Raw genomic sequence first — 27963 nt, 5'->3', positions numbered from 1 at the left:
TTCTATTATCTAGATTTCTCTATAATCCACCGAAATTAATTTTCTGTCCACAAATCTACCCTGCAAACATGAACTAAGCCATGGTTTTAAGGAACTGTTGTCCCTCTAGTAGTGTGAATGCAGATCAACAACAACAAAAACCTTCAAGTAATTTTTTGCAGAAGGCATGAAAGTTAATGTGGCATAAATTGGACAAAACAGTTAGTAGAGAACTAAAAGTCCCAGGATCAAATTAAAATCCGGGAAAATCTTAAACATGTCACTGTGTCTCCCATCTTCATGCTCTCTTCTCCAGCTTACCCACTTCTGTCACAAAATATTGATAGTTCAAACAAGGACATTTATTGAAAATAAAATATGAACATTGTTTATCTTTAGCTCAGCAAACACTGAGTGTTATTGTGTGCTGCTCCCAAATGAAAAAACAGAAGAGATTGGATCTTGATTAAATCAGAGCTCATCAAAATGAGTTGGACATGTTAAACATAATCCATTCATTTCACAGAGGACTAAGAGCATTTTAACTTCCTCTGACTCTAATCTTGTAATCTAATCTTGTGGTGGAATCACAGAACTGGCTTCTGAGAAAAGTTCTAAGGATGAAGGAATTCTTGCTGTGATGAAATATACAGAGCTTGTGTTCTCCTAACCAGTTGGTCCAGAAAGTTCTCCTTTATCTTCTTCTACATTAAAGGTAAAGGTTCCTCTCGCACATACATGCTAGCCGTTCCCGACTCTAGGGGGCAGTGCTCATCTCCGTTTCAAAGCTGAAGAGCCAGTGCTGTCCGAAGACATCTCTGTAGTCATGTGGCTGGCATGACCAACTGCCGAAGACTCACAGAACACTGTTCCCTTCCCACCAAAGGTGGTACCTACTTTTCTACTTGCATTTTGTACATGCTTTCGAACTGCTAGGTTGGCAGAAGCTGGCACAAGTAACGGGAGCTCACTCCGTTATGCAGTGCTGGGGATTCGGAGCGCTGAACTGCCGACCTTCTGATCAACAAGCTCAGTGTCTTAGCCACTGAGCCACCACGTCCCAATACTTTATTAATGTAGAAGAGTATTTACCCAATACTCTTCTACATCACAACAGATTAATAAACTTCAGAAAGTCTCATCCTCTACCTTCCCAATTGTAGCCTCAGAAATCTGTTACTTGTAGCTCCTCCTTACACCTCCTAGAACTGATCAGTTAGGCATTGCTTTCCTACAAAGAGCTGCAGCTGAAATGAATGTTTCATATTTTGCTGATGATGCTTTCCGACAAAGTGCTCTTACACTTCCGACGTCCATATTCATTCTGCAAATGTTTGTTTATTTTGCAGTTTTGCATAAAAGAGGAAAAAAAATGTGATTTTTTTTTACCCAGTCACGTCCGATTCTTGGAGTCTGCTTGAACAAGTTCTCCTGATTTGCCATTGCCTCCTTTCCCAGGGCTAAGAGAAAGTGACTGGCCCAAAGTCACATAGCTGGCTTTGTGCCTAAAGTGAAAGCAGTAGGCAAATCTCCCAGTTTCTAGCATAATGCCTTAACCACTACACCAAACTGACTCTCAAAATGGATTTACAGTAATCCTAGCCCCTGAATGAAAAATGTAATTTGTAATTCATTTTAGCAATATTTCTGTCTGAGGGACTTTTATTTCATAGACACAGCATTATGAAGGTTTAAGAAAAAAGGAAATAGCCTTGTATTGAACCCAATAGTTGATCTCCCTGCATACATGTTATAATGGTGTCATTTCCTAATCCTACACTGAAGGGCCAGAGCGATCTGACAGTGAGAACAATTAACCCGTGGAACAGAAGTTGCCTTCAGAAGTTGTGGGAGCTTCATCCCTGGAAGCTTTCAAGAAGAGACTGGACTGGCCTCTGTTGAAAATGGTGTAGGTTCTCCTGCTTGGGAGGGGGGTTGGAAGAGATGACCTACAAAGTCTGTTCCAACTGTGTTAATCTGTAATGAAGATTGAACATGGGGTCTTTTACATCCAAATCTAGGGCTCCCTGTTTTTCTTGCAGACCGGTGAGCTTGGCAGAACAGCCTGATTATGTCAATGAAGCTTGTTGGCTTTTGTGAATGTCAACACAGCTGTAGAGAAATACAAGGAAGGTTTTGAAGGAAATATACAGCAACCATTAATAAAACATGAGCTTAGCCCAGGAAAACAGGGAAGCGTGAAAGCTTAATATTGCTCTGTCTTAACTCTAATGGAAAGGGAAATAGAAATGCTATCACTTTTTCAATATTCTATTATTGGAGCCTACTGTATATCAACAGAGGTCTAGTATTATTTGTGCTGTCTTGTTTCCTGACCGGGTCTGCTTTGAAAGATAGACAAAGACACAAAAACCTATAGCTGGTTTCCTGGGTGCGTTTGCTCATTTTGGCACCTACACATGCCTGAGAGTCACCAATAATGTGGAACAAAAATAGGAAAAGCATTGGGAGAGACATCCTGATAAAAATCTGAATTATTTTAAGGAGCCTAGATCAATCTCTCTCCAGAAAAAAGTCTTTTCTTCCTAAATAAGATTGCTGAAATTAAGGATGGTGGTAGCATTGGAGGATTTACATACAAGTAAGTCTTTGACTTAGAACAGTTCACTTAGTGACTGTTCAAAGTTGCAACAAAAAGTGACTTATGACCTTTTTTCTCTCTTAGGACCATCATCGCATCCCCACGGTCACGTGATCAAAATTCAGACGTTTGGCAACTGACTTATATTTATGACGGTTACAGTGTCCCGGGATCACGTGATCCCCTGTTGCGTCCTTCTGACAAGGAAAGTCGATGGGGAAGCCTTATTCATTTAACAATCGTGTTACTAACTTAATAAAGGCAGTGATTCACTGAACAGCTGTGGGGAGAAAGGTCGTAAAATGGGGCAAAACTTACTTAACGTGTCTCGCTTAGCAATAGAAACCTGGAGCTCAATTGTGGTTGTAACTCAAGGGCTAGCTGTAAATTAGCTGTAGTTGTGATATTAAAGGTGAATTGTTAGGCTGGGAGAATGTCCTTCAATCTCTACAATTCCTTATTTGAGCCACTCCTCAGCATATTATAGCAATAGCAGTAGACTTATATACCGCTTCATAGGGCTTTCAGCCCTCTCTAAGCGGTTTACAGAGAGTCAGCATATTGCCCCCAACAATCTGGATCCTCATTTTACCCACCTCGGAAGGATGGAAGGCTGAGTCAACCCTGAGCCGGTGAGATTTGAACCGCTGAACTGCTGATCTAGCAGTAGCCTGCAGTGCTGCATTTAACCACTGCGCCACCTCGGCTCTTCTAGTAGAAAATTATATAGAACTCATGCAACCTAAATCTGCTATTTCTTAATATAGAGAGAGCACATTCCCTTCCCTCTATCACCAAAATGCGAACAGTAAATGAAGGCGCTGCATCCATTTCTCAGCTCCTCTCTCCTTAAGAATAGAATTAAATAGGAGATGCTAAAAATACATTTTACAGAGTCAAAGAGCAATCATTTATTTTGAAAACATTTGGCCCCTGTCGGCCCAAGGTCTATTTCAAGGAACCGGGTTTTTTTGAAGCAAGAATTTTAAGGCTGGAATGCCATGGGAAGCTACAGAGGCTCTAGATTGATGTGAATTATTTGGACTGTCAGCTAAAATAAATTGGCAGGAAATGATTTTCCTGAAAGATCAGAATAAAGTATCTGCTAAATTCCTTGTGGAACACTTTTTTTTTACTTTATGGTTTCTGCTAAAAGTTTGGCCTTTGGTACAAAATGAGATAAATTAAAATTGATTGCTTTAAATTCCAAGAGTTGAACAGCAGCAATCATATATCTATTCTTTTTTTTTTTGGCAGCCTATTCACCGTTACATAATTACTTTAGAAGCCAGCCTTTCTAACCAGAGGAAAAGCAGGATGTAAATAAAGTCCTGATATAAAACAGAATGAACAACTGCACATTTGGATTGAAACGGATTTAATCCCAGCGTGGAGCCTCACAAATCTTCGGTCATTGCTTAGCAAATCCAGCAGCCATATGAGTTTCCTCTTGATTAAGTATTAATTCCGGAGCTTTTCTATTAAATCATAATGCTGGATAAGCTTCCCTCGTCCAAAGAGGATATATACAAGCACACATCCTCATTTGCATTGTCTTCAAAGCAAAATAAATAATAATAACATGCAGCTCACACAATGAAGTCCATTCTCTTTTCACTAGATTACAAATGAGCAAAATGGATCCCCTGCAAATCAAATTTCTTTTCTTCCATGTTACATAGATTGTACATTCATTCCTAAGCTCTGTTTAAGAAGTCAGACTCTTTTAAGCATCCATTTGCTTACACGAAAGAGAAAAAGTAGGGTAGGGAAGGGTAAAGTAGAGTTGAATTGAGTAGAGTATGATAGGTTAGGGTAGGATGGGATAAGAATAGAATATAGAATAGAATAGGGTTCTGAATAGAATAGAATAGAATATTCTTTATTGGCCAAGTGATTGGACACACAAAGAATTTGTCTCTAATGGATAAGCTCTCAGTGCACATACAAGCAACAAAGTGATAAATCATAACATATATAATCAACAAAGCAGTAGTCATAAGATACCAAAAAGAACAGGTAATAGGAAAGATGAGAAGGGTAATAGTAATACAGTCCTACTACATTCTTATCCTTAGGCGTAAGACAGTACTGTGGGAATTATGATATGTGTTTAGCAGAGTGATGGTATGGGGCGGGGGAAGCTTTGTGTCTTTGTGTTAGTTGTTTTGGCATGCAATGCCTTATAGCAAACTCTAAAAGACAGCTTCTGTGGCTTTTTAAAAAATGAAATCAAGAGTTTTTGTGATTCTGATTTCTGAACTATTTTGAGGATGTGCAAGTCTTAATTGAAAAACTAACACCCCCCCCCCCCAACTTCAATATATGAATTGAGGAAGAGGGGAGTTTTAAACATCCAGGAAAATTTTGGTGCCTAGATGTACACCCAAATCTGAAACTTGAAGACAGATATGGATGTACTTACATAATGGAATTCTAGGGCATTTTTTCCCTGTTTCACTGAGTAATGTGTTGTAACAGAAGCTTAGTACACCTGAGATGAAGACAGATGTATAAATAGGAAGGTCATTATGCATTCCCAGTAGATGTTGGTCCAGCTTTTCTGACTTTCCAGTTCAGATGATAAGCAAATACTGTATATTAGAAATTACAGCAATAAATTTTTCTCCTTCGACTTTTTAAAACATTTTTTCTACCTGAAATAGCATTTAAGGTACTGCATAGTCTTGGAAAATTTAATAACATCAGGGATTCCAGCCATCTATGCTATTCTCAGCCAGATTCTGCAGCAGTCATAGAATTTAATTTTTTTCCCTCTATACTGAAGCTCTGCCCTTTATAGGAAAACATATATGTACCGGTAGTTGGAGTGAACATAATTAGAGGATGCTTCTAAATTGAGCGTGGTGCTTAAAAATTTTGGGGGCTTCATTTCTAAGAAAAAGTTCCTTCATGAGTTCAAAGACTGGTTAAGCTACAGAACAAAATGTGCATGATTTGTGTAATAGCCAACAAATATGGCCATCAAATTTGTTCACGTTAAGCTTCTTTGCTCTATTATTGTTTAAAATGCCAGAGCAAAGAAACTTAATGTGAAAAGACGAAACTAAGCTGATAAAGAAACAGATTTCCACATATAACCATCAATTATTCTCATTAGTCATCCCACTGATGCTTGCAGGAGGCATACTGGTATAATACAAGTGGACAATCAGTTGAAAAGAATGGATTATATATTTTTGGCTTCCAAGAAATCAGAGAGATATCAGAGGGAGAAAACTGGATCCAAAATCAAAATGGGATTCAGAGGGAAAGAACACCAGAGCACAAAAAAGGATGCCACAGGAAGAAAGATGAGTGAAGGAGAAGTAAAGGAGCAGTCCTACACATTTTAAATTCCGGTGACTCCCAATTCAGCCTTTGATATTTAAAAAAAAAAATCACTTGATCCTAAAGGATCAGGCCGCAGCTCTTCCAGGCTCTATTATGTCTGTATTAAGTTTCCAATGGTCATGTCCCTGATAATACAGTACTCAGAAGGCTTAAATGGACTATCAGATAAGTGCTTACTCATTACTGTAAATCGAAGTTGAGGAGTGGTTGGAATGAGGAAACTGTAACTGGGGAGACTGGATTGCCACCCACCCTAAGCAACCCAAGGTTAATCATATAGAAATTAAACGTACAATAAACAAGTATACACATTCCTAACTAGGAGCACATCAGAAGTAATTCTTGATTCAGATTCCCACTGAATCCGTTGTGACAGGTAATCTTTGACTTAGAACCATTCGTTTAGTGACTGTAGTTGCAATGGCACTGGAAATAAAGTGATTTATGACTGGTTTCCACACTGATTACCGTGGCGCCATCCCTATGGTCACATGATTTATGTTCGGACCAGGGGTGAAATGCTACCGGTTCGGGCCTGTTCACCTGAATTGGTGGTAAAAAAATGTTTTTAAAAAGTTTTTTAAAAGGTTCCCACGATCATGCTGATTGTTGGAACCTTTTAAAAACTTTTTTAAAGGATTTTTTTACTATCGGTTCGGGCGAATAGGTAGTAAAAATGCTTTAAAAAGTAATTTTAAAAAGTTGACCAGTCCCACCCAGTCACATGACCCCCACCAAGCCATGCCCACCAAGCCACGCCCACAGAACCGGTAGGGAGAAATTTTGAATTTCCCCACTGGTTTGGACACTTGGCAACTGGTTCATACTTACAATGTCCTGGAGTAATGTGATCCCTTTTTGTGACTTTCTGACAAGCAAAGTCAATGAGGAAGCCAGATTCACTTAACAACCGTGTAACTTAACAACTGCAGTGATTAACTTAACAAACTCTGGCAAGAAAAATCGTAAAATAGGACAAAATTCACTTAACAAATGTTTCACTTAGCAACAGAAATTTCAGGCTTAATGGTGGTCATTAATTCAAGGACTACCGGTTCTTTAAATTTTCCAAGGTTTGTGTTTTACTTTGGTTTTGGATTAAGGTATCACAGAGCTTTTCGATGCCCGAGTCTATATCTGCCATTATGGCAGTGCTTGGAAGTGTTGCTATGCAATATGCATATACAGGTGGTCCTTGACATACGACCACAATTGAGCCCAACATCTCTGTTGTTAAATGAGATGTCTGTTAAATGAGTTTTTCCCCATTTTACGACATTTCTTGCCAAAGCGGTTAAATGAATCTCTGTAGTTGATACGTTAGTAACCCGGTTGTTAAGTGAATCTTGCTTCCCACATTGACTTTCCTTGTCAAGGTTGCAAAAGAGGATCACGTGACCTTGGGACACTGTGACCATCGTAAGTATGAACCAATTGCTAAGCATCTAAATTTGGATCACAGGATCATGGGGTTGCTGCCGAGGTCATAAGTATGGAAAAACTGGTCATAAGTCACTTTGTTCAATGCCGCTGTAACTTTGAACGTTCACTAAATGAACTGTTGCAAATCAAGCTGTAAATTGGTAATTAAAAAGTAATTCAGACAAGATGCATTCTAGGATTCTCCCAGCAATTGTCATAGCCTAATAACTCAAAATGCAACGATTCCCCCTCGCAATTGGTTTGAAATTATAAAGCAAGTTGATCCTCATCCTTCATAAGACTTTTTAAGTCCTTTGCGCTATCAAATAATGCGAGCAAAGTGGTCGGCATGCTTTGGGTATCTTTGTGAGGCTCTTTATTATTTTGGCTCTTTCCCAGTCTGTAAGAGTGCCAAACTGTACAGGGATCGGATCTGAGCCTATGTCTCTCTTAACTGAGGGTTTGTGTGTGTGTGTGTGTGTGTGTGTATGCATGTCTCTGTGCAACTGACACAACAATGAGAAGCTATTTCCGGTTTCTCTCTCACACACAAGGAGGCTAGCCAAGGCAAATATCTCCCTGCAGGTGCCATGCCAGTGGTGGGTTTTGTCTCGTGGGCCGCTGGTTGATGAGGCTTAACAGATTTGGCTGCTGCTATCATCATTACAAAAGAGGCAATCCCCTTCTATTGTGCGCTGCGGGAGACAGCCAAAAGATGATGTAACACAACAGAGGGGTTTGGTGGAGGGAGGGAGGAGAGAGGTGGACGTTTTGATTTGCTCAATCTCGTTTTTGGAGAAGAGGAATGCATCTGAGGTTGGCCGCTTATGGATCCCAGTAAGAAATGTGCTGATGGAAATCTCCCTCATAAAATATGCAGAACTGTAGGTGGGGGTTTATTTAATTTCACTTGTGACACCGAAATGCACTGAAATACATCTTTTGATTTAAAAAACCATGCTGGTAACATCTTCTACAAATGCACATTTTGAAAAAAGGATTTTAGAGCAGATTAAATGTGTATTTTATGAGGGATGTTTGTGTGGGGGTGTCTTTGAGTGAGTCTTGACTCTTGCACACTGCGTGAAATACCCCTAAGACCTTTTGTTGCTGCGACACCAACTTATTGGAGCTCTCGTCTCACAATCAGGAGGCTGTGACTTCAATCCTAGGTAGAGGCAGATATTTCTCTGTCTCTGGGCACACTGAGAATGTATCTGCTGAACAGAAACTCTGCATCGGCGACAGGAAGGGCATCCGGCCATTAAAACACTCTGCTAGCTCCATTCAGTTGCCCAGACAGTCTCTGCCCCACAAGGGATTATGGGGTTGTTAAAAGAGGATGATGATCACATCCATGTCCTGTTCACTTTTGGCCTGGTTCCCTCCTTCGCTTTTGTCTTTGGCCAGGCTCATAGGTAAAATGCAAGCCCCACTATGTCTCACCTGTAGTATTGTGTATGTTGGGAGATAACATATTATAGCACCTGAGTATTAAATTTATTTTCTGCAGGGATCTAGTCTATTTTTTCTCGGACCTGTGAGTTTTTTTCTTAATTCCCATCATTCATTGACATAATAAGTGTTTCCCCAATGCCAGGGCTTATAGTTAGCCTAAACTCCCATCCTACAGTCTTATACTTTACGCTCCTCCTACTTATGGGTTGGGGAGAGGCAGCACAACTCTCCTCATCTTCGCCAAGAAAATTCAAATGATGAACACTGTAGTATAACATAGTTCAGGGGCCTTGGCGGGAAAGACTTTTCCGGGCTAGATGCTCTCAACAAAACAGGTGTGTTGCTGTGTCTTTGAACAACCAATGAAACTCCTCAGTATATTATTTTGTTCACACCTTTGCTACCCTGGCTTTTCCAAATGCTTTGTTTCTCATATCATCTCCCACTTCAGTTTTCCCTACTACTGGCATTTAAACTGTAATCTCTGTGGGCCAGAAGATTCAATCTCAAGCTTGAATAGCCAGAAATTGTGGGCGGGCGGCCTGAGCAGGCATGTTTGTATGCAGAACTGCAAAAATCTAAAAAACAGAGTGTTTAAGAAGTATTAAGCATGATTAAAATTTAGCATTGCTCAGAAATTTTGATGCCTTGCACCCAGCCCAGATTGTAGCGCCGATTGGCCAGAACTGAGGAAGGAATATGAGATCTAATCCCTGAGCAATTATAGTAGTTGAAAAATGATCGTGGCTTTCCCTTTTTGTTGGTATCAGTAAAAAACATTGTTATTGTTTATATGGACAACTTCCATTCAGAAGAGGGATCATGGTCCTGTTGTCCATTATGCATAACATCTGCTTCACATGTGAATGTTTCATACAAATCACCCTTACAAGGAAGATACTAAGTCCAAGGTAGTATCCATAGCTGAATAGAGAATTTTCACACTGAATAACCAACTTGTCATCTACTGAATAAGCCTAGGCTATTCACTAATTAAACAAACTTACATCGACGCCCGTCTCTAACATTATTAAATGTTAAATTAAATTATTACATAATACACACCCTTAAACACAACCACAATCACAAACATATGATTAGTCTTTCTCTTTTTCCTAATTACTTGCATAGGAATTATTCTTTATACTACTTATCTTGTTTGTATTTTTTGTCATGGATTGCACCAGTGAGGCTAAAACCAATTTTGTTGTATACATGATGTACAATGACAAAAAGACTATTATATCTAAACTCCAACCAAGTTTATCCACACAGTGAGTGCAAAGTAGTTGTTTCACTCAAGGGATGCAACTCTCTTTAAATAGCTTCTTCAATCTGAAGGCCCATCTATCTTCCAGGGACGGGCAGGGAGACCCTTCCCGTACCCTATTAAGCTCTGTCCTCTTCCAAAATACGACCATTAGCTCATCCGTAACCTCCTTGCACAGCAATAGAGCTGAAGAGCAGTTTTTAGAAACTGCCTTACATGGGCAAGGCATCTGGAACAGCAGCAGCCACCTGATACCCGACTGATGCAAAACCAGCCCCACAGATCTCCAGCATCAGCAGGAAATAAGCCTCTGGACTCAGAGCTACACGACCGGGCGTTATTCGGCAGAGAAGAAACAATCCCCGATCAGCAAAACGGGGTGGGGGAGGAGAAGCTGGTACATCCAGGTACATCCGCCTTTGCAAATATGCCCAGCCTGTTCATTAGAATAGAGCAGAGTTGGAAGGGACCTTGGAGGATCTTCTAGTCCAACCCCCTGCCCAGGCAAGAAACCCTAGACCACTTCAGACAAATGGTTGTCCAGTCTCTTCTTAATACTCTTCCAGTGTTGGAGCATTCACCACTTCTGGAGGAAAGCGGCTCCACATATCAGTAGTCACTGGGGTCAATAGTGACTACAGGTAGTGTTCAACTTACAACCTCAACTGAATCGGCATTTCAGTCGTAAGTCATTGCAATTGTAAGTTGAGGCATTACGTACTCGATTTTTATATCTGTTTTGGGGACGGTAGTTAAGCAAACCCTGTGGTTGTTAAGCAAATCACATGGTCATAAGTGCAAAGCCATTTTACCTTTTTTTTTTTTGCTGGAAAATGGCAAAAAAAGTCACAAAATGCGATCACAGGACCACTGGACATGGCAGCCCATCAGTTCCTGAGACTCTAAAATATGATCAGGTGACCACAGGTAGTATAGCAATCGTACCTTTTGAGGATAAATCGTAAGTAACGTTTTCAAGTCTGTAGTAACTTCAAATGGTCATTAATTGACCACTTGTAAGTCAAGGCTACCCATATAAGGTGTGGCAATTGTACACGAGTGCATTAAAACATACTAGTTGTGAGGGTTAGCTGGTATTTTTTTTTGTTTGACATGGTGAATTCAAGCTGAAGGAAGTGGACATGGAATTGCTTTGTTATTTTTATAAATCCTTAGGGGACTTTAAAAAAGTAATAATAATGTAACCATCTTCTTCATAAAGATGTTCCTTTTCTTATCAACTTGAGATCAAATTATTCTTCAAAACACCTGAGGGTAAGACAAGAAGCAATAGTTGGAAACTAATGAAGACAAGCAACTTAAAACTAAGGAGAAACTTCCTGACAGTTAGAACAATTAACCAGTGGAACAACCTGCCTCCAGTTGTAAATGCTCCAACACTGGAAGTTTTTAAGAAGAGATTGGACAACGATTTGTCTGAAATGGTATAGGATTTCCTGCCTGAGTAGGGGATTGGACTAGAAGACCTCCAAGTTCCTTCCAACTATTCTATTCTATTCTATTCCCCTCCTCCAGCAATGAGATGAAAATTATGTAGGCCATCTTTCCTCAACCTCTAGGGATCTCAAAATGGACCATGCTGTTTGAACAGTAGGAGAAGTTTCGTTAGATAAATAGGAATGCAGAACTGAATGAAGGAGAGAAAATAGCTGTAAGGTCTGGAAGAAAGTTTAGTTATGTGGATGAGTCCACTTGGTCCAGCATATACCATATCAACAAGCATTGGAACCAGACATTGCAAAAACAAGAAAAGAGGAATTTCTTGCATACCCAAAAATAAACCAGCAACTTTTGTTGTTATAAAAACGTGATTTAGCTAGAAGCCTGTGCAACATGCTTCTTCTAAAGATCCCATCATCTACATTAAATGCATTTTTTTAAAAACAAAAACTGGAAAATACAAGATTGACCCAAAGGGATTTTCTTGAAAACGTTTCGCTTCTCATCCAAGAAACTTCTTCAGAACTGAAAACGCTTCTTGGACAAGGGGGAAAAAACAGTTGTCTTTTGGAAAAGCACCTTTGGGACAACCATAATGAATCTCCGTAGACATACAAATTTATTCAATGAAGCAAGAGAGTAGAATGTGGGGACGTTCTTAAGTCATCTTGAATCAAAGCCAATGAACGTAGCTTTTTCCCAGAAACGGCCTTCTAGGCCTGAGTATCAACTTCTCCTAAATGATCAGGCACATTGTGACACAATCTTAGATGCTCTCTGGCCCTTCCCCATTATTATGACCACCATGCCTTTGTCCCCAAAGTAAACAGGTGGTGAAATCCTTTGGGCTCTATAGCCAAATAGATCCCTGAAGAGGCCAGCCTGAGTCACTTTAGTCCCATTTAAACTTTAGGGAAACTAGATTTTTTTTTTTAGCTATCCTTTCTTCAGGCATTATATTGATGGTATCTCTAAGTAGAATTAGATCTGTTACATACTTTGGCTCAGAATCATTATTTATCTGAAAAGTTTGGTGAGGAATGCTGATGTGCATTTGAGAGACCAAATCAAGGAGATACATTAAGAAAATGGCCATAATTTAACTGAGAGATCAGTTCGGTCTGCATTACAGAGTGAAAGATCTATACAGCAAAATAGGTTTTGTGTTTGATTAGTGGCAAAATGTCATTTAAAAACTTACTGTCTGCTTATCTGGCATTGTAAAAATATCAGAAGTTGCCCTATGCCGAATCAGACTGCCATCCCATCTTAATAACACTAAAATTCCCTCACCCGCTGCTCTCCAGATCTAATTGACTACAAATCCCAAATATTTTATGAGAAAAGAACTCATAGGATAATCGATCAAATGCTATGGACTGAGCCAGGGATCTTTTTCATGTAAAGTACAAGTTCGACTACTTGTAAAGCACACAGCCCGTCCTCAAAATTAGAAAACCAAATTAGAAACCATAAGAACAAAAAGGCAAGATATCATAGTCCAAATCTGATTTAAAAACTAAATAGCATGAAATATCAAAACTCAGCTGAGTTAATCTGCAGTAGCAAAAAAATAAAATAAAATCAGGAGATGTCCGGTAGCACCTTTTCCAATTAATAGATTTTATTTAAAAAGCAGAATCTTTTGTGAGCTGATGGAAGGAATTGCCGCTCACAAAAACATATGACTTTTAATAAAACATGTTACTCAGAAAAGGTTCTACCAACTTCCTTCTGATTTTTTAATTTCAACTCAGAATTTCCTCATCCATAGATGTTACTTATTTCCAGTTCCCTGCCTCAAAATATATGAACAGGTGTGGAATAAAAAAAGCTTATGTTCACAGAATATTGCATGTTTTTCTTTGTATAATCAGGCTATCTGCAGAATGAACCTGTCTAGTGTGGCATTATATTTTTATTGTTAGATAACAGAGGTTACGAGATAGTAGATACAATAAGGCCATGTGTTCCCTCTATGTCAGAATGAAAGCGCTGTGGGAAAATATTAATAATTTTCTGAAAATTGTCTTTGCTTAAGAGGTCCTCTTGCCACATGTTAAGTTTTCAGACACAAGAATTCAGAAGAATGTCTCAGATTTATAACTCTTACAGGGGCTCCACAAATGATAGATGTAGCCAAGAGGGGTGAAGAGCACTTCTTACAAGAGTTGGATAGAAAGCAGGATTGACGCATGAATGACAGGAGGCCGACCTATTAGAATGCCCCTCCTACCCCGTTGCTATCCTTAGAAAAAAAGAGGTGAACTGAAATAAGGATGAAGTTGGTGAATTCCTTTCTCCTCTTCACAATCCCTAAATTCCATATGCTCCCAAATGCTCTCTCGCTGCCGGGACTTGAAAAAACTCAAAGCAGATATTGTATTTTCCTTTTTTTTAAATGCATGTGGCTTCCTTCTCATGGCACAAGAGCTTTGAGTCCTATTCTACTATCAGATATACTGGCGTGTTTGCAAATGGCTGCTTAATTACTAAGGGAGATGCTTTGGCATACAAGCCCGCATAATGTTGGGTGAAAAGAGATTAGGGCCATCTCTGAAAGCCTATGATTAGGATACGGCCCCATATGTGATAATATTTTAACCAAGCTGTGCTAGGGCGGGTTCCCAACTGTCACAAAAAGATATATTTAGCTGGTTCCTTTTCTTTCTCCCTTGGGTCTCTGTCATTCCAGGCATTGCTCAGACGTGGCTCCTCTGGCCCTCGGCAGATTCCACTCTGCTGACATATGTGCTCTTTCCTTCTTCCTTGCACACCCCTTCTGTCCACCAGTACTACTTTGAATCTTGCCTGACGTACGGTACCCAAAATGTCACTCATGGTCGTTCCTGTGTGGGATGTGGGTCTGGCTGATGGGAGGTGACAGCTGCAGGCAATGGTATCTAATGTACAGAGAGGGCAGCTGGCCCTTAGAAGATTCCTATAATATAGGTACAAGATGCCTTTCTTTCTCTAGGGTAGTGGCCAACTCTATGAAATAGCAATAGCACTTAGACTTATATCCCACTTCATAATGCTTTACAGCCCTTTCTAAGCAGTTTTACAGAGTCAGCCTCTTGCCCCCAACAATCTGGGTCCTCCTTTTATCCATCTCAGAAGGATGGAAGGCTGAATCAACCTTGAGCCGGTGGGACTTGAACTGCCAAACTTCTGGCAATCAGCAGTCCGCAGAAGTAGCCTGCAATACGGGACTCTAACCACTGCTCCACCATGGCTAAATATTTATTTCAGATCAGAAAAAGCAGGCAATTTCCAAAACGATTAGTTGATTCCGACACTGATTCCACTGTCAGGTTAAGTTAACTCCATCACCGACTCCACCATTGGCTTATTTTTTTAATCAATGCAAGCCTTTCCCCCCATCCTGCAAAGTCCACCGAGCAGGTATGACCTCAGACCTCAACATCCATGGTTTCAGGAGCGTTTATCTGTCTTCCCACTCAGCAATTTCCACTGAGGCCAACTCAAGGCTTCCCTCCCTCCCAGGAAGACAGAGGTGCACCTCAGAATTACTCCCTGGTATTTATGATTGGTGCCACTGGAAATAAATGTGAATTTGTTGATAAAACCAACACAGCAAGGAATTAGAGAAGTAGCCGAGTCAGCTCATGACCCAACAGCTCTCCTGGAGACGTTCCATTCAGAAAGACCCTTGGGCCTGGAACCTGATCCTGGCCCAATCCTGGATCTGCTGTTTTCTCTCTCTAACTGGCTTCCTACCTTTCGCTGTTGCTTTTCCCAGGCTGGGTCAAGCAGTAAATCCCGATCCCAGTCTTCCTCCTGTGCCATGTAGTCTTCAGTCATCATGTAGCAATGGTTGTATTGGATGTGCGTTTCCATCTGCGTCGTCATATTGCCTTGTTCTGCGAAGCCCTTTTCCTCTGTGCCTATTCTCTCCCTTACAATTTACACGGTTCCCCCCCTCGCTCGAGCTTTCGGTCTCTTTTTCTGCTTTGCTCCCCTCTCTCGGTTCCCCTTAGAGGTCAAGATCCCCCAAGTCCTTCCAGGCTGTGCGTCTGCCTGCTTTGCAGCTGCACCTGTCAAAACCCATCCACGTGACCAGTCCTCAATAAGTATTATCAGCCCCCGGGAAGGGAGATCAGGTTCCATCTTAAAAAGGCCACGGGGAGGGGACAGCACAAGTGTTCCTACCAACCAGATAGGGGTGGTGAAGACAACTGTTGGGAGGCCAAGTATTCCCCCCCTTAAAGCAGAACCCACAAGCTCTTAAAAAAGAAATTGCTCCAGTGGACTCAATGTCTCTCCCATAAAATACATGCCAGATGCAGGAAGACTCCTCTTAGAGCAAGATTCTCTGCCCAGGGAGGAAATTTCCCATTTTCAGTACAGCAAAAGTGGAAAAATCGTACTCAGAGCACTGTCATTAACTTTCCACTAAGGTGCAAGGCAAAGTTTTGGACATGTTGTCAGATTCAAGAATAGATGGATGGCTGTTAATGAACAGAACAACAGACTTGGAAGGAACCTTGGAGGTCTTCTAGTCCAACCCCCTGCTCAAGCAGGAGACTCTATTCGATTTCAGACAAAAGACTGTCTAATAATCTTTTTTTAAAAAACCTCCAATGATGGAGCACCCACAATTTCTGGAGGCCAGCCCTTCCAGTGATTAAGGGTCAGTTGGCCTCCATATTGAGAAAGAAGTAGACCAAATTAGTTTCCAGATTTTCTCTTATAACAGAATAACAGAATTGGAAGAGACCTTGGAGGTCTTCTAGTCCAACCCTCTGCTTAGACAGGAAACCCTATACCATTTTAGACAAATGGTTATCCAATCTCTTCTTCAAAACGTCCAGTGATGGAGCACTTGCAACTTCTGGAGGCAGGTTGTTCCACTGATTAATTGTTCAAACTGTCAGAAAATTTCTCCTTAGTTCTAGGTTGCTTCTCTCCTTGATTAATTTCCACCCACTACTTCTTGCCCTGCCCTCAGGTGCTTTGGAGAATAGCTTGACTCCCTCTTCTTTGTGGCAGCCCCTGAGATATTGGAATACTGCTGTCATGTCAGCCCTAGTCCTTCTTTTCATCAAACTAGATATACCCTGTTCCTGCAACCGTTCTTCATATGTTTTAGCTTCCAGTCCCCTAATCATCTTTGTTGCTTTTCTCTGCACTCTTATCTAAAGACCCAATCTTTTTTACATCATGGCAACCAAACTGGATGCAATATTCCAAGTGTGGCCTTACTATCTTATCTTATGAATTTGGACTTGCAACTATGTTTCCCAAATAGATTCTAAAAATTCCCGAGCATTTCCTATGACAACAACCAAGCAACCTGAGTTCCTTTTGAGATCCTGGCACTCTGTCCAATGAAACTTTTTTCTTCTTCCCCAGATGGATGGAATATGGCCTCTTTATTTGATTCCAAGCAATGAAGGAAAAACCTTCTGCACATGTTCATTCAGGTGTCTATTTCACAAGCTCTATGTCGGGTTCCCCAATATTAAAACTAGATGCCGCACGTATCTCAGGATGTTTGGCATTCCAGAAACTGCTTTTATTTTACAAAAGGTTACTTCTTCCTTATGAAAAGGTCTGCAGGAAACCAGCCTTCCCCTGCACTTTAAAAGGTGATAGGTTTGTTGCGGATCTCGGAAAGTCACATGTTGCATTTGGATGTTTGAAATCCTCCCCATGAGCTTTAAAACGTGCCAGAAGAAATACCTGTTGAAAGGTCATTTCAGGAGGAGAGGAAAAGGTTTTCCAAGACTGACCTTATTCTGTTTGGGATACCATGGACACAGATTGGGTTCCGATTCCAAGAGCTTTCTGCTACTTTGTATTTCACCAGCATTTGCATAACTCAATGGAGTCTCAGTTCATTTGCAGGCTGCTCCTGCTATGCAGGAGTTATTCTTAGGATCAGTGAGAAGGGGCTTGGGAAAACTACTGAATGCCTGGGGGGGGGAGGAGTCAGGTTCTAATTTAATGTTTCAAAGTAGACTAAAGGTATACAAAGCTTTTTAATCCATTGCTTTAAATCATATTTCTACAGAAAAAAACAATTGCTACCAACCTGCCTTCCATTGAGGCCCTGTATACTGTAGGAGTCAATATACAGGTCCTCAATGGAATGAAGTTTATTTGTTTCCTAGTATGATTTGATTGCTTACTAGTAACCTGTGACTACTACTAAGTGTTGTATCTCATGATTCTTTATTAATGTATTCTATTTTATTTTTCTTTATGTACACTGAGAGCATAAGCACCAAAGATAAATTCCTTGTGTGTCCAATCACACATGGCCAATAAAGAATTCTATTCTATTCTATACAGCATCTTATCTTTTCCAAGTTCCTGTACAGGTATCAATAGACATAGCAAAAAATGTAGAGATATTTTAAAAAGTTAGTCTCTTTCAATAAGTTAAACAATATAGTCAAAAAACAAAATGTACAGAAAATGTACATTTTGACGTACAGATAAACAGATCTCTGCCTTTGTTTTGGTCTTTTGACTTAAACTTAAATTTAGCAATGCATAAAAAACAGAAGACAAGATCCTAATCTGCTTATTTTTGGTGTTTAAAGGATCAATGTTTACCCTGAAGAAACTCCTATTTTCTTGGCAAAATGATGCAAAAACTCTCTGTTAGAGAAGGAGGAAATTAAGCACGACAAAGCCAAATATGCAGTTCCATGGTGAACTAAATCTAACATAGGCCATATGCTTAAAAGTAGTAGCAAGCTCATTTCATCTCATCTATCCTTTAACCAATCAAATTCCCCCCAGAGGGAGGTGCACCATTCCTGGAGGTACTGCAATACCAGGCTGATGCTTGGAGTGGACAGAGCAAGCCCCTATTCCATCTCCCAGTTCCAAAAATCCATTTAATATGTAGTCCTCAAATAGAGGACATATCAGATATTAAACTGATAAGAACAGATACTACACTTGATCTTAGCCAAAAGGCCGAGAAGCGATACCTTCCCTGGCCAACAGCCTCCTAGGGCATTCTTTCCTAGGAAACTTCAGATAACGACGAGCAAATTCTTTACAGAACTATTCCTTATCGCATCGGAATTGGCACAGCTTTGCAATCTCATCAAATACATTCTGACAACATGCCTATTTCTACTGTCCAAGTTAACAGCCTTGTATTGTGAAGTTTAAATATAAAAATTATAAATTTTGTTAGCAACACTCATATCCTGATTGCCTGTGTGCTTCTTTCGACAGCTATTGGTGCTATATTTACATACGCCTTCCCATTTCTCCCATCATGCCCTTGGAGCTGTTATTCCAGCACTTACCAGTAGAGGCCTCAGTCCTCCTACTCTGAAAGCTTCTTGATCAATGAGCATTCTGAGAAAAGAAAGGGAAAGGCCCATGAGAATACGATAAATAAAAAAGAACGGCATATAAGACATTCCTTGCACAACGCTTCATGGCTTTCACATCGGTCCACAAAGACAAACATTTCAGAAGCTTTGCTTGCCGTTTCCTTCAAGCTTTGAGCATGGATTATAGAAGCTTATTTTGAAAAATAAATTTCATTTCATTTCATTTTTCATTTCATTTATTATATTTATATGCTGCCCTTTTCCCCCGAAGGGGACTCAGGGGACAAATCATATCAGGGAAGGGGGGGGGTACAGACAAAAAATAAAAAATAAAAACGATACATAACAATACATAATTTAAAAACACACAACAGTCATACCATTCAAGACAGGGGCAACAGCTCTTTAGCCCCAGGCCTGTCGGAACAGCCAGGTTTTAACGGCTTTGCGGAAGGCCTGGAGGGTGGTGAGGGTTCGAATCTCCACGGGGAGTTCGTTCCAGAGGGTCGGAGCAGCCACAGAGAAGGCTCTCCTCCGGGTAGTCGCCAGTCGACACTGGCCGGCGGATGGAATTCGGAGGAGGCCTAATCTGTGGGATCTAATCGGTCTAGCGGAGGTGATTGGTTAAATAAATGGTTATTGTATTCCTTAAAACACATGAGATCCTGTTATAAATTTACTTGCTCTGTTTCATACATATCAAAATGAACCAACAGCAATTATTATGTAGCGTTGAGTGCCCTATGCAGAACACTAAATTCATAACTGAAGAAGCTTCTTAAGATGAGAAGCATTGTATTGTATTGTATTGTATTGTATTGAATAGATTTATAGGCCGCCCAATCCCGAAGGATCTAGCAAAACTAGAAAGGCATAACTATCATTCTCATCTTCCCGATTACCTATCGCCTTATCTTTTTATGACTATAACTTTGTTGCTTGTATCTTACAATTTCTATTGTTTACTTAGTATCCTAGTATGATTTGTGTTGATTGCTTGTTGAGTATCCATGACTATCACGATGTGTTGTATCTAATGTTTTGTGCTGAATGTATTTTTATTATAATAGCAATAGCACGTAAGACTTATATACTGCTTCACAGTGCTTTAGAGCTCTCTCTAACCGGTTTAGTCATTCTGTTGCCCCCAACAATCTGAGTTCACATTTTACCGACCTCAGGAGGTTGATTCAACCGTGAGCCGGTCAGGATCGAACTGCTGGCAGTGTGCAGTTAGTTTGCAATCCTGCATTCTAAACACTGGGAAGGAAGGAAGCTTAGTCTTACCGTATATACCGCTTCACAGTGCTTTTACAGCCCTCTCTAAAGAGGGTTTAGAGTAAGCCTCTTGCCCTTAACAATCTGGGTCCTAATTTTACGGACCTCAGAAGGACGGAAGGCTGAGTCAAACTGATCTATCACTATTGTTGTACGTACTCTGACAGCTTATGCACCTGAGACAAATTTCTTCCGTGTCTACTCACAGTTGGCCAATAAAGAATTCTAATTCTAATCATTCTTAAGACAATAGATAATGTGGATCAAGGAGATCCCAGGACTGTTTTTGAAGATGGAGAAAGCAGAATTAAAACACAGGTCCAGATGAAAAGCATTTGCCCATACAAAAGCAGGCCTTATGCCCACCTGTAAGAACAATACTGGTAGTCCTCGACTTACCACCACCACGGAGGCCAGAATTTATGTTAATAAGTGAGACAATTTTTAAAAGCGAGTTTTGTCCCATTTCATGACTTTTTTTTGCCACTTTTGTTAAGTGAATCACCGCAGGTGTTAAATCAGTAACACGGTTAAGGGAATCCAGTTTCCCCATTGACTTGGCTTGTCAGAAGGTCGCAAAAGGGGACCGTGTGACCCCAGGATGTTGCAACGGTCATAAATGTGAGTCAATTGCCAAGCATCTGAATGCAAACCATGGCGATGCTGCAACGGCCATAAGTGTGAAACATGGGCATAAGTCACTTTTTCAGTGCCCTTACAACCTCGGTCAGTAAGCAAACTGTTGCAAGTCGAGGACCCCCTGTATGTATCGTTTGAACGCTTGGTGCATTATGGCATCTCTGACACAGCCTGTCAGGGAGACAAATTGCTGAGGTAAACAGGGAAGATTCAAAAGCCGGGCGCCGATTGGATAGGAGACGCGCCGATCAGATAGAAAGGCGGGCTCAGCGGGGGCGGCCGCCGCCGCCGATTGGCTCAGCGGTTTGAGCGGGAAAGGGGCGGCTGAAGCGAAGCCGGAAGAGAGGCGGAGGCGCGTGGGCCGCGCACGCGCCGCCATGGCAGCCAGCGACTGGGACCGGCGAGCGCTGCCCGTCTGCGTCGGGGCGGTGTTGGCGACCGCGCTGGTCGCGGAGGTGCTGGTGGTGCTGCTGCGATTCCCTCCGCCCGGACAGCCGTTCCCGTTCTGGCCCATCGCCTCGCTGCTTTTCCTGCTGACGAGCGCCCTGGAGAGCTCGCGCCGCTTCATCATGGCTTCGCCCAGCACGCGCGGCGTCATGCTGGCGGGGGCGGGGCAAGGATGGGAGTGAGTGGGAGAGGTTACCGGCCCCGCGGCGGGGACCAATGGGAAAGCGGTCATGGGGCGGGGCTTATAAAATGGCGGGGAAAAAGGGACCGGAGGTGGTGAGGCTTCAGTAATGGGGGAAATAAGATCTCTGAGAGGAAAATGGAGATGAAACCGTTTCTTCTGGAGGGGAGGATCTTTGCACGTGCTCAGGAACATGCTATTTTCCCATTGGGCTTCTTTTTCAAGGAAAAAGGGGAAAAAGTTGGGAGAATATCAGCCTTTCCCGATATGGAATGGAATAGGAATAGAATATAGTACAGAATAGAATGAATAGAATAGGAGAATAGAATAAAAGAGGATTCACAATATCATAGCATAGAATAGAACAGAATAGAATATAGAATAAGAATAGAATAGAATAACAGAGTTGGAAGGGACCTTGGAGGTCTTCTAGTCCAACCCCCTGGGAGGAGCTTTAAAGCAAATGATACAACTTTTTGAAGTTTGTTGAACCTAAGGCCTCGGGGTTCCTAGGTTTATGAGGTCCCTGTCTCAAGGAGGCAGCCAGCTGGGGATTGACTATAAGTGTAAAGGAAAGAAAGAGTAATGGAAGGAGGCATCATTTTCTCTCAGCCCAATCCACCTCACAGGGTTGTTGTGGGGAAAATAGCAGGAAGAAGGAGTATTAAATGTGTCTGCTGCTTTAAGTTACTTACAAAGTAATAAAGGGCAGGATAAAAATCAAATAACTCATCACGCATTATAGTAGTATTTGTGGACTGCAAATTTAAGACAGACCACTAGATGGCACCGAAGGGACACGGACTAATGTTTGCTGCCCTCTAGTGACTGTGTCATGTATGCATTTTATCTTATTAAATTTCTTTGCAAGGTGACGCTGGGCGGAGTACAATATATAAAAGCAACAGTATCAAATTAAAAATACAAATTCTAATTAAAAGGTTGGGAAGAAAGGGTCAGGATGTGCAGGTGGGGAGGTGGGATCTTCTGTTGGTCTATCATTCACATCAATTTTTTTCCCAAGAAGGATTTGGAATCCCAAAGGAAGACAAATGTACTCCCTGGGCTGAACCAATAATGCTTTATTGTCTTATTTATTTATATTCTATCTTTATTTCTTTTATAAACAACTCAAGAAGGTGAATATATTTAATGTTCCTCCTTTCAATTTTCCCCACAACAGCAATTCTCTACGTTGGTTGGGCTGAGAGACAGAGGTTGATCTAAAGTCACCCAGCCAAGCTTTAATGCCTTATGTGGAACTAGAACTCATCGTCTCCTGGTGATTGGTCCAAAGTCACTCACCTGGCTTTCATGCCCAAGGTGGGACTAGAGCTCAGTGTCTCCTGGCGATTGGCCAGGAGACAGTCACTCAGACGTTTTCATGTCTAAGGTGGGACTACGGTTCCACCACAAAACCGCGGTAGACAAAAGTGCGCTCAACGAAAGCGTGTACGTGACGTCATCACAGCGCGACGAAAACATCGCACTGTGATCGATAAATGTAAAATTAAAGCGAAAACCTTACCCTAACCCCCCCAAACCTAAACCTAAACCTAACCCTTAACCTAACCCTAAACCTAACCCTTAACCTAACGCTAAACCTAACGCTAACCCTTAACCTAACGCTAACCCTTAACCTAACGCTAAACCTAACCCTAACGCTCTAAACCTAACCCTAAACCTAAACCTAACCCTTACGTTTATGTGAATCGGCTTGCTTTAATTTTATTTTTATTTCAATTTTTAATTTTTTTCGTCGCGCTGTGATGACGTCACGTACGCGCTTTCGTCGAGCGTGCTTTTGTGGACCGCGGTTTTGACGGGTCACAGGGACTACAACTAGAACTCAGCTTAAATGTAAGGTAGGACTAGAATTCACTGTCTTCTGGTGACTGGCCAGGAGACAGTCACTCAGATGGCTTTCATGTCTAAGATGGGACTAGAACTAGAATTCAGTTTAAATCTAAGGTGGGACTAGAACTCACTGTCTCCTGATGATTGGCCAAAGTCACTTAGATGGCTTTCAACGCCCAAGGCATTACTAGAGCTCATCATCTCCTGGTGATTGGTACAAGGCACCCAGTCAGCTCTATCTACCCTTCCACCCTCTCCTAACATTCATTCTTTTGCCTCCTTCCAGTTACTGCTATGCCTGCCAGACCCACGTGCCACCCCGCTGCAACCACTGCTTTACCTGCAACGTTTGCGTCCTGCGACGAGATCACCATTGCCTGCTGCTCGGCCAGTGTTTGGGCTATCAGAACTACCGTTACTTCCTCTGCCTGCTGCTATATGGGTCGGTCGCCTTGCTGTACGGCAGCTTGCTCAACGCTAATGTGGTTTGGATGCTACTAGAGGAAGGTGGTCTTGCCCACACAATCCTCCTGCTGACGCTGCCTTGGCTGATGCTCTTGATGGGTAAGAACGAGTGAGAGCTTTTATTTATTTATTCATTCATTTAAAAGAAGAAGGAGTGGTGCGGTGGCCTAGAGGTGGAGCTCTTGCCTCACAATCAGGAGGCTATGAGTTCCATCCTAGGTAGAGAGGATTTCTCTCTCTGGGCCCGGTGACAATATAGCTGCTGAATATAACTCCGCATTGGCGACAGGGAGATCATCCGGCCAGTAAAACACTCTTACTAGCTCCATTCAGTTGGCCAGGCTCCACCCCAGAGGGGATTATGGGGTCTGATGATGATTTATTTAAAAGAAGAAGGTGGACATTTTTTGGTATCTGGGATCCCACTTCCAAGGCAATGGCGACATCAATGGCGAGAGGTGAGCAAGAGTCAATGCAGCCTGGATGTGTTGGTGAGAACTCACTGATGTGTTATGTGACCGATGAATGCCAACCCGTCTTAAATCTAAGATTTACAAGACCACCATCTGTCCTATTGCACTGTCTGGCACTGAATGCTGGGCAGCTACAACAGGGACCGAAAGCTATCTCCATGCCATGGAAATGCAGATTGGATATCGGGCATCTCCCTTCTTGACTACGTCACAAAGGACAACATTTGACAACATTTTGGTGTGGCACCAACTATAGAGAAGATGAGAGAAAGCCAGTTCCGCTGGTATGGATATGTTCAGAGAGCAGCACCTTCCACCATTGCCAAGACTGCCTACAAACTGGAAGTCAATGACCGGTGACCACCATCAACAAAGATATGCAAGCCGGAGGTCCTGCACCCTGGAGACTCAGCTGATTGTGCAAAGTGGCGTTCAATGATCCAAAAAGCAGACCCTGCTCTTGCAGGAATACTCTAGGAAGAACAAGATTTATTCATTTATCTAACCTATATGCCACCCATCTAGCCAGGACTTGATTTTGGGAGGCTTTCAAATAAAGAAAAACAATATAGATGATCCTTGACTTAACAAGCATTCATTTAGTGACCGTTCAAAGTTACAAAGGCAGTGATAAAACTTACATGACCGTTTTTCACATTTATAACCTTTGCAGCATGCTGTGGTCACGTGATCAGAATTTGGATTCTTGGCAATTTGCATGTATTAATCGCAGTTGCAGTTTCCTGGGGTCATGTGATTCCCTTTTGCGACAGAATAGAATAGAATAACAGTTGGAAGGGACCTTGGAGGTCTTCTAGTTCAACCCCCTGCTTAGGCAGGAAATCCTACACCACTTCAGACAAATGGTTCTCCAGCATCTTCTTCAAAACTTCCAATGTTGGAGCATTCACAACTCCTGGAGGCAAGTTGTTGACCTTCCAACAAGCAAAGTTAATGGGAAGCTAGATTCCCTGAACTGTGTTACTTAACAACTGTAGTGATTCACTGAACAGCTGTGGGGAGAAAGGTCGTAAATTGTAGCAAAACTCAATAACTGCCTCACTTAGCAACAGAAATTTTGGGCTCAATTGTACTTCTAAGTCAAGGATTACCTGTAAAACATTAGAGCAATAATAATAATAATTCACAGTGAAAAGATGGATAGGAAGAGAGCAAGATACACACAAGGGCAGGTGGGTCTTGTCTTAATCATGGCTGGCTGGAGAATTCTGGGAGTTGAAGTCCACAAGTCTTAAAGTTGCCAGAGTTGGATATGTCTGCTCTAGATGAAGCAGCAATAATTGCGCCTCACCTTCCTTCTCTTGCAGGGCAAGTCAGTTTCGTGACCTTTGTCTACGCTTTTGTGACCGACATCTGTGTTGTGGGCTTCTTATTCTGCATCAGTTTCCTGCTGTTCCACAGCTTGCTGGCCCTGCGCGGACAGACCACCAAAGAATGGTTTGAAGGAAATCGCCAATACCACCTGGGCTGGCGAAACAACCTTCGACAAATCATGGGAAACCACTGGCTGCTGGCCTTCCTCACACCTTTCATCACTTCCCATTTGCCAGGAGATGGAATCAATTTCCAAACCAGCTTTCCGAAAACAGAAGTGCTCTCCAGATCACACAGCAGTTAAAGGTGTGTTCTGGGATTTTAAACAATTGGGGAGTATATGAGAATCAAAAAAACACATCGTTCTGGTTGGTTAAAATGATAACTGCAGAGTCACGCTGTGGTGAGATGCACAGCAAAAAATTTTTAATAATAAATAAATTACTACAATTTTTAGTACTATATGCAGGTATTCCTTATCTTAAAACCATTTATTTAGGTACCATTCTAAGTTACACTTCTGAAAAACTGACTTATGACCATTTTTCTCATTCAGTTGCAGCATCCCCTTCGCCGTGTAATCAAAATTCGGATCCTTGGCAACTGACTCATATTTATGACAGTTGCAAGGTCCCAGGTCATGTGACCACCTTTTGTGATCTTCTGACAAGCAAAGTCAATTGGGAAGCCAATTTCACTTAGCAACTGTGTTACGTGGTGGCACAGTGGTTAAAATGCAGTATTGCAAGCTAATTCTGCTGACTGCCAGCTGCCAGCAGTTTGACAGTTTGAGTCTAATCGGCTCAGGGTTTACTCAGTTTCCATCCTTTCTGAGGAAGGTAAAATGAGGACTCAGATTCTTGGGGGCAATAGGCTGACACTAAACCGCTCAGAGCGGGATGTAAAAGCACCATGAAGCAGTATATATATGTCTTAAGTACTATTGCTATTGCTAACTAACAATAGTGGCAATTATTCACTTAAGAACTTTGATGAGAAAGGTCAAAAATGGAGTGGGAAATTATTTAACAGCTGCCTTGCTTAGCAACATAAATTTTGGGCTCAGTTGTGGTTGTGATTTGAGGACTACCTATAGTACTATAGTACTTTTACAGATATTATAGATCTGCAGAACATTTTGAAATATTGATTTTGCATCGCATTATTAGTAGTTCTTGACTTACAACCACAGTTTTGAACCAGAACTTATATTGCTAAGTGTTTTTTTCAGTGAGTTGGATGTGATTTTATGACACACATACACACACACACACGGTTGTTAAGCAAATCATTGCAGGTGTTAAGTGAATCGTGGTCATCAAGCAAATTTGTCTTTGCTTGTTGGAATCTGGCTGGGAAGGTCTCAAATGATCAGTCATGTGACCCGAGGACATTGCAACCATTGTAGATCAGGGTTCCCCAACCTCTGGTCCGCGGATTGATACTGGTCCACGGCATGTCAGAAACTGGGCTGTTCAAAAAAGCGAAGCCCCATCCACGGATGCAGGAAACATGCAAAACCACGACCCCTCCAGTCCGTGGAAAAACCTCTTCACGGAACTGTTCCCTGTTGCCCAAACGGTTGGCAGCCATGTAGCTACATTTGAATTTTAATCACATGACCCTGGGGATGCTGTAATGGTCATCGTCGTACATCATGTTTTTCACTGCTGTTGTAACTTCGAACGATCACCAAACGAATGTTTGTAAGTCAAGGACTATCTATGTGTTCAGGTTTGCTTACGACAGATTCTCTCTCTTCTAGGTTTTCCCCATCTGTAGTTATGAGGAAAGATGAATTCTACTTCCTTTCAACGATGGCTTTCTTCGCTCAAAAGCAGACAACTTGGGCGAAAATTCTGACGGTTTTGTCTTACATCATTGAAAGCGGAAGCAGTTTGATCTTGGAACGGTGGTGACCGATTGCTTCCCCCACGTTTTCCCCTGGGAAGGGGGCTTGCAGTGCTTTCGTTTCAGTGATCTGGAAAGAAGGAAATTGCTAATGGGGGCAAGAGAGGGGGACACTCGTGCTTGGCTAAACTGGTCTAAATGCAATGGTTAATATGGAACCATCTTTCCCTTGGTCCAAAGTATATTATTTATATATGTGTCTGTGTATTTTTTTTTTCTCGCCCTTATATCCACTGCTCTGAAAATTTGCACATCCCTTCTTTCCCCAGCTTGGGAAAAATGTGAAGCTAAGGGCCAAAAGAAAAACACTGTCTAGAAATGGATTCAGGGACCAAAATCCAAGTTTATAATGCTTTGCATCTCAGTTGTTTTCTCCCCTTGCAGCAATTGTGAGATTGTTTTTTTTTTCCCCCTGAGCCCTAAGATCATGCAGAAGTCAATAAATCTTACGTTGTGAAATATTAAGGCAGTGTTTCTCAACTGTGGCAACTTTAACACAAGTGGAC

General features: G+C 41.6%; 2 protein-coding genes and 1 non-coding gene across 3 annotated transcripts in view; 1 reads left to right on the top strand and 2 right to left on the bottom strand.

Moving 5' to 3' along the window:
• ACTN3 (actinin alpha 3) overlaps window positions 1-15356 on the bottom strand; it is a 42362-nt gene extending 27006 nt beyond the window's left edge. The window contains exon 1 of the mRNA XM_032234063.1: window positions 15288-15356. Coding sequence (XP_032089954.1) covers window positions 15288-15356 — 69 coding nt within the window. The remainder of the gene's footprint in view (window positions 1-15287) is intronic.
• Window positions 15357-18321: 2965 nt separating this feature from the next.
• LOC116520319 lies at window positions 18322-18512 on the bottom strand. The gene has a single exon (XR_004256764.1). It is a non-coding gene; the product is annotated as a U2 spliceosomal RNA (small nuclear RNA).
• Window positions 18513-21106: 2594 nt separating this feature from the next.
• ZDHHC24 (zinc finger DHHC-type containing 24) lies at window positions 21107-27892 on the top strand. The gene is made up of 4 exons (XM_032234357.1): window positions 21107-21413; window positions 23560-23837; window positions 25540-25852; window positions 27312-27892. Exons 1-3 carry the CDS (start codon window positions 21166-21168, stop codon window positions 25848-25850), a joined length of 837 nt encoding a protein of 278 aa, XP_032090248.1. The 5' UTR covers window positions 21107-21165; the 3' UTR covers window positions 25851-25852; window positions 27312-27892.
• The last annotated feature ends 71 nt before the right edge of the window (window positions 27893-27963 follow it).

This window comes from Thamnophis elegans, chromosome 17, assembly GCF_009769535.1.
Source record: "Thamnophis elegans isolate rThaEle1 chromosome 17, rThaEle1.pri, whole genome shotgun sequence".
NCBI classification, from domain to species: Eukaryota; Metazoa; Chordata; class Lepidosauria; order Squamata; family Colubridae; genus Thamnophis; species Thamnophis elegans.
This window is presented reverse-complemented; position numbering and strand designations above follow the sequence as displayed.

Bases quoted from the DNA above. Each gene is read 5' to 3' on its own strand.
- ZDHHC24 (XM_032234357.1), top strand. From the start codon at position 21,166: ATGGCAGCCAGCGACTGGGACCGGCGAGCGCTGCCCGTCTGCGTCGGG. The intron at 21,414-23,559 runs GTGAGTGGGAGA...GCCTCCTTCCAG, and splicing joins GGGGCGGGGCAAGGATGGGA to TTACTGCTATGCCTGCCAGA. The intron at 23,838-25,539 runs GTAAGAACGAGT...CTTCTCTTGCAG, and splicing joins TTGGCTGATGCTCTTGATGG to GGCAAGTCAGTTTCGTGACC.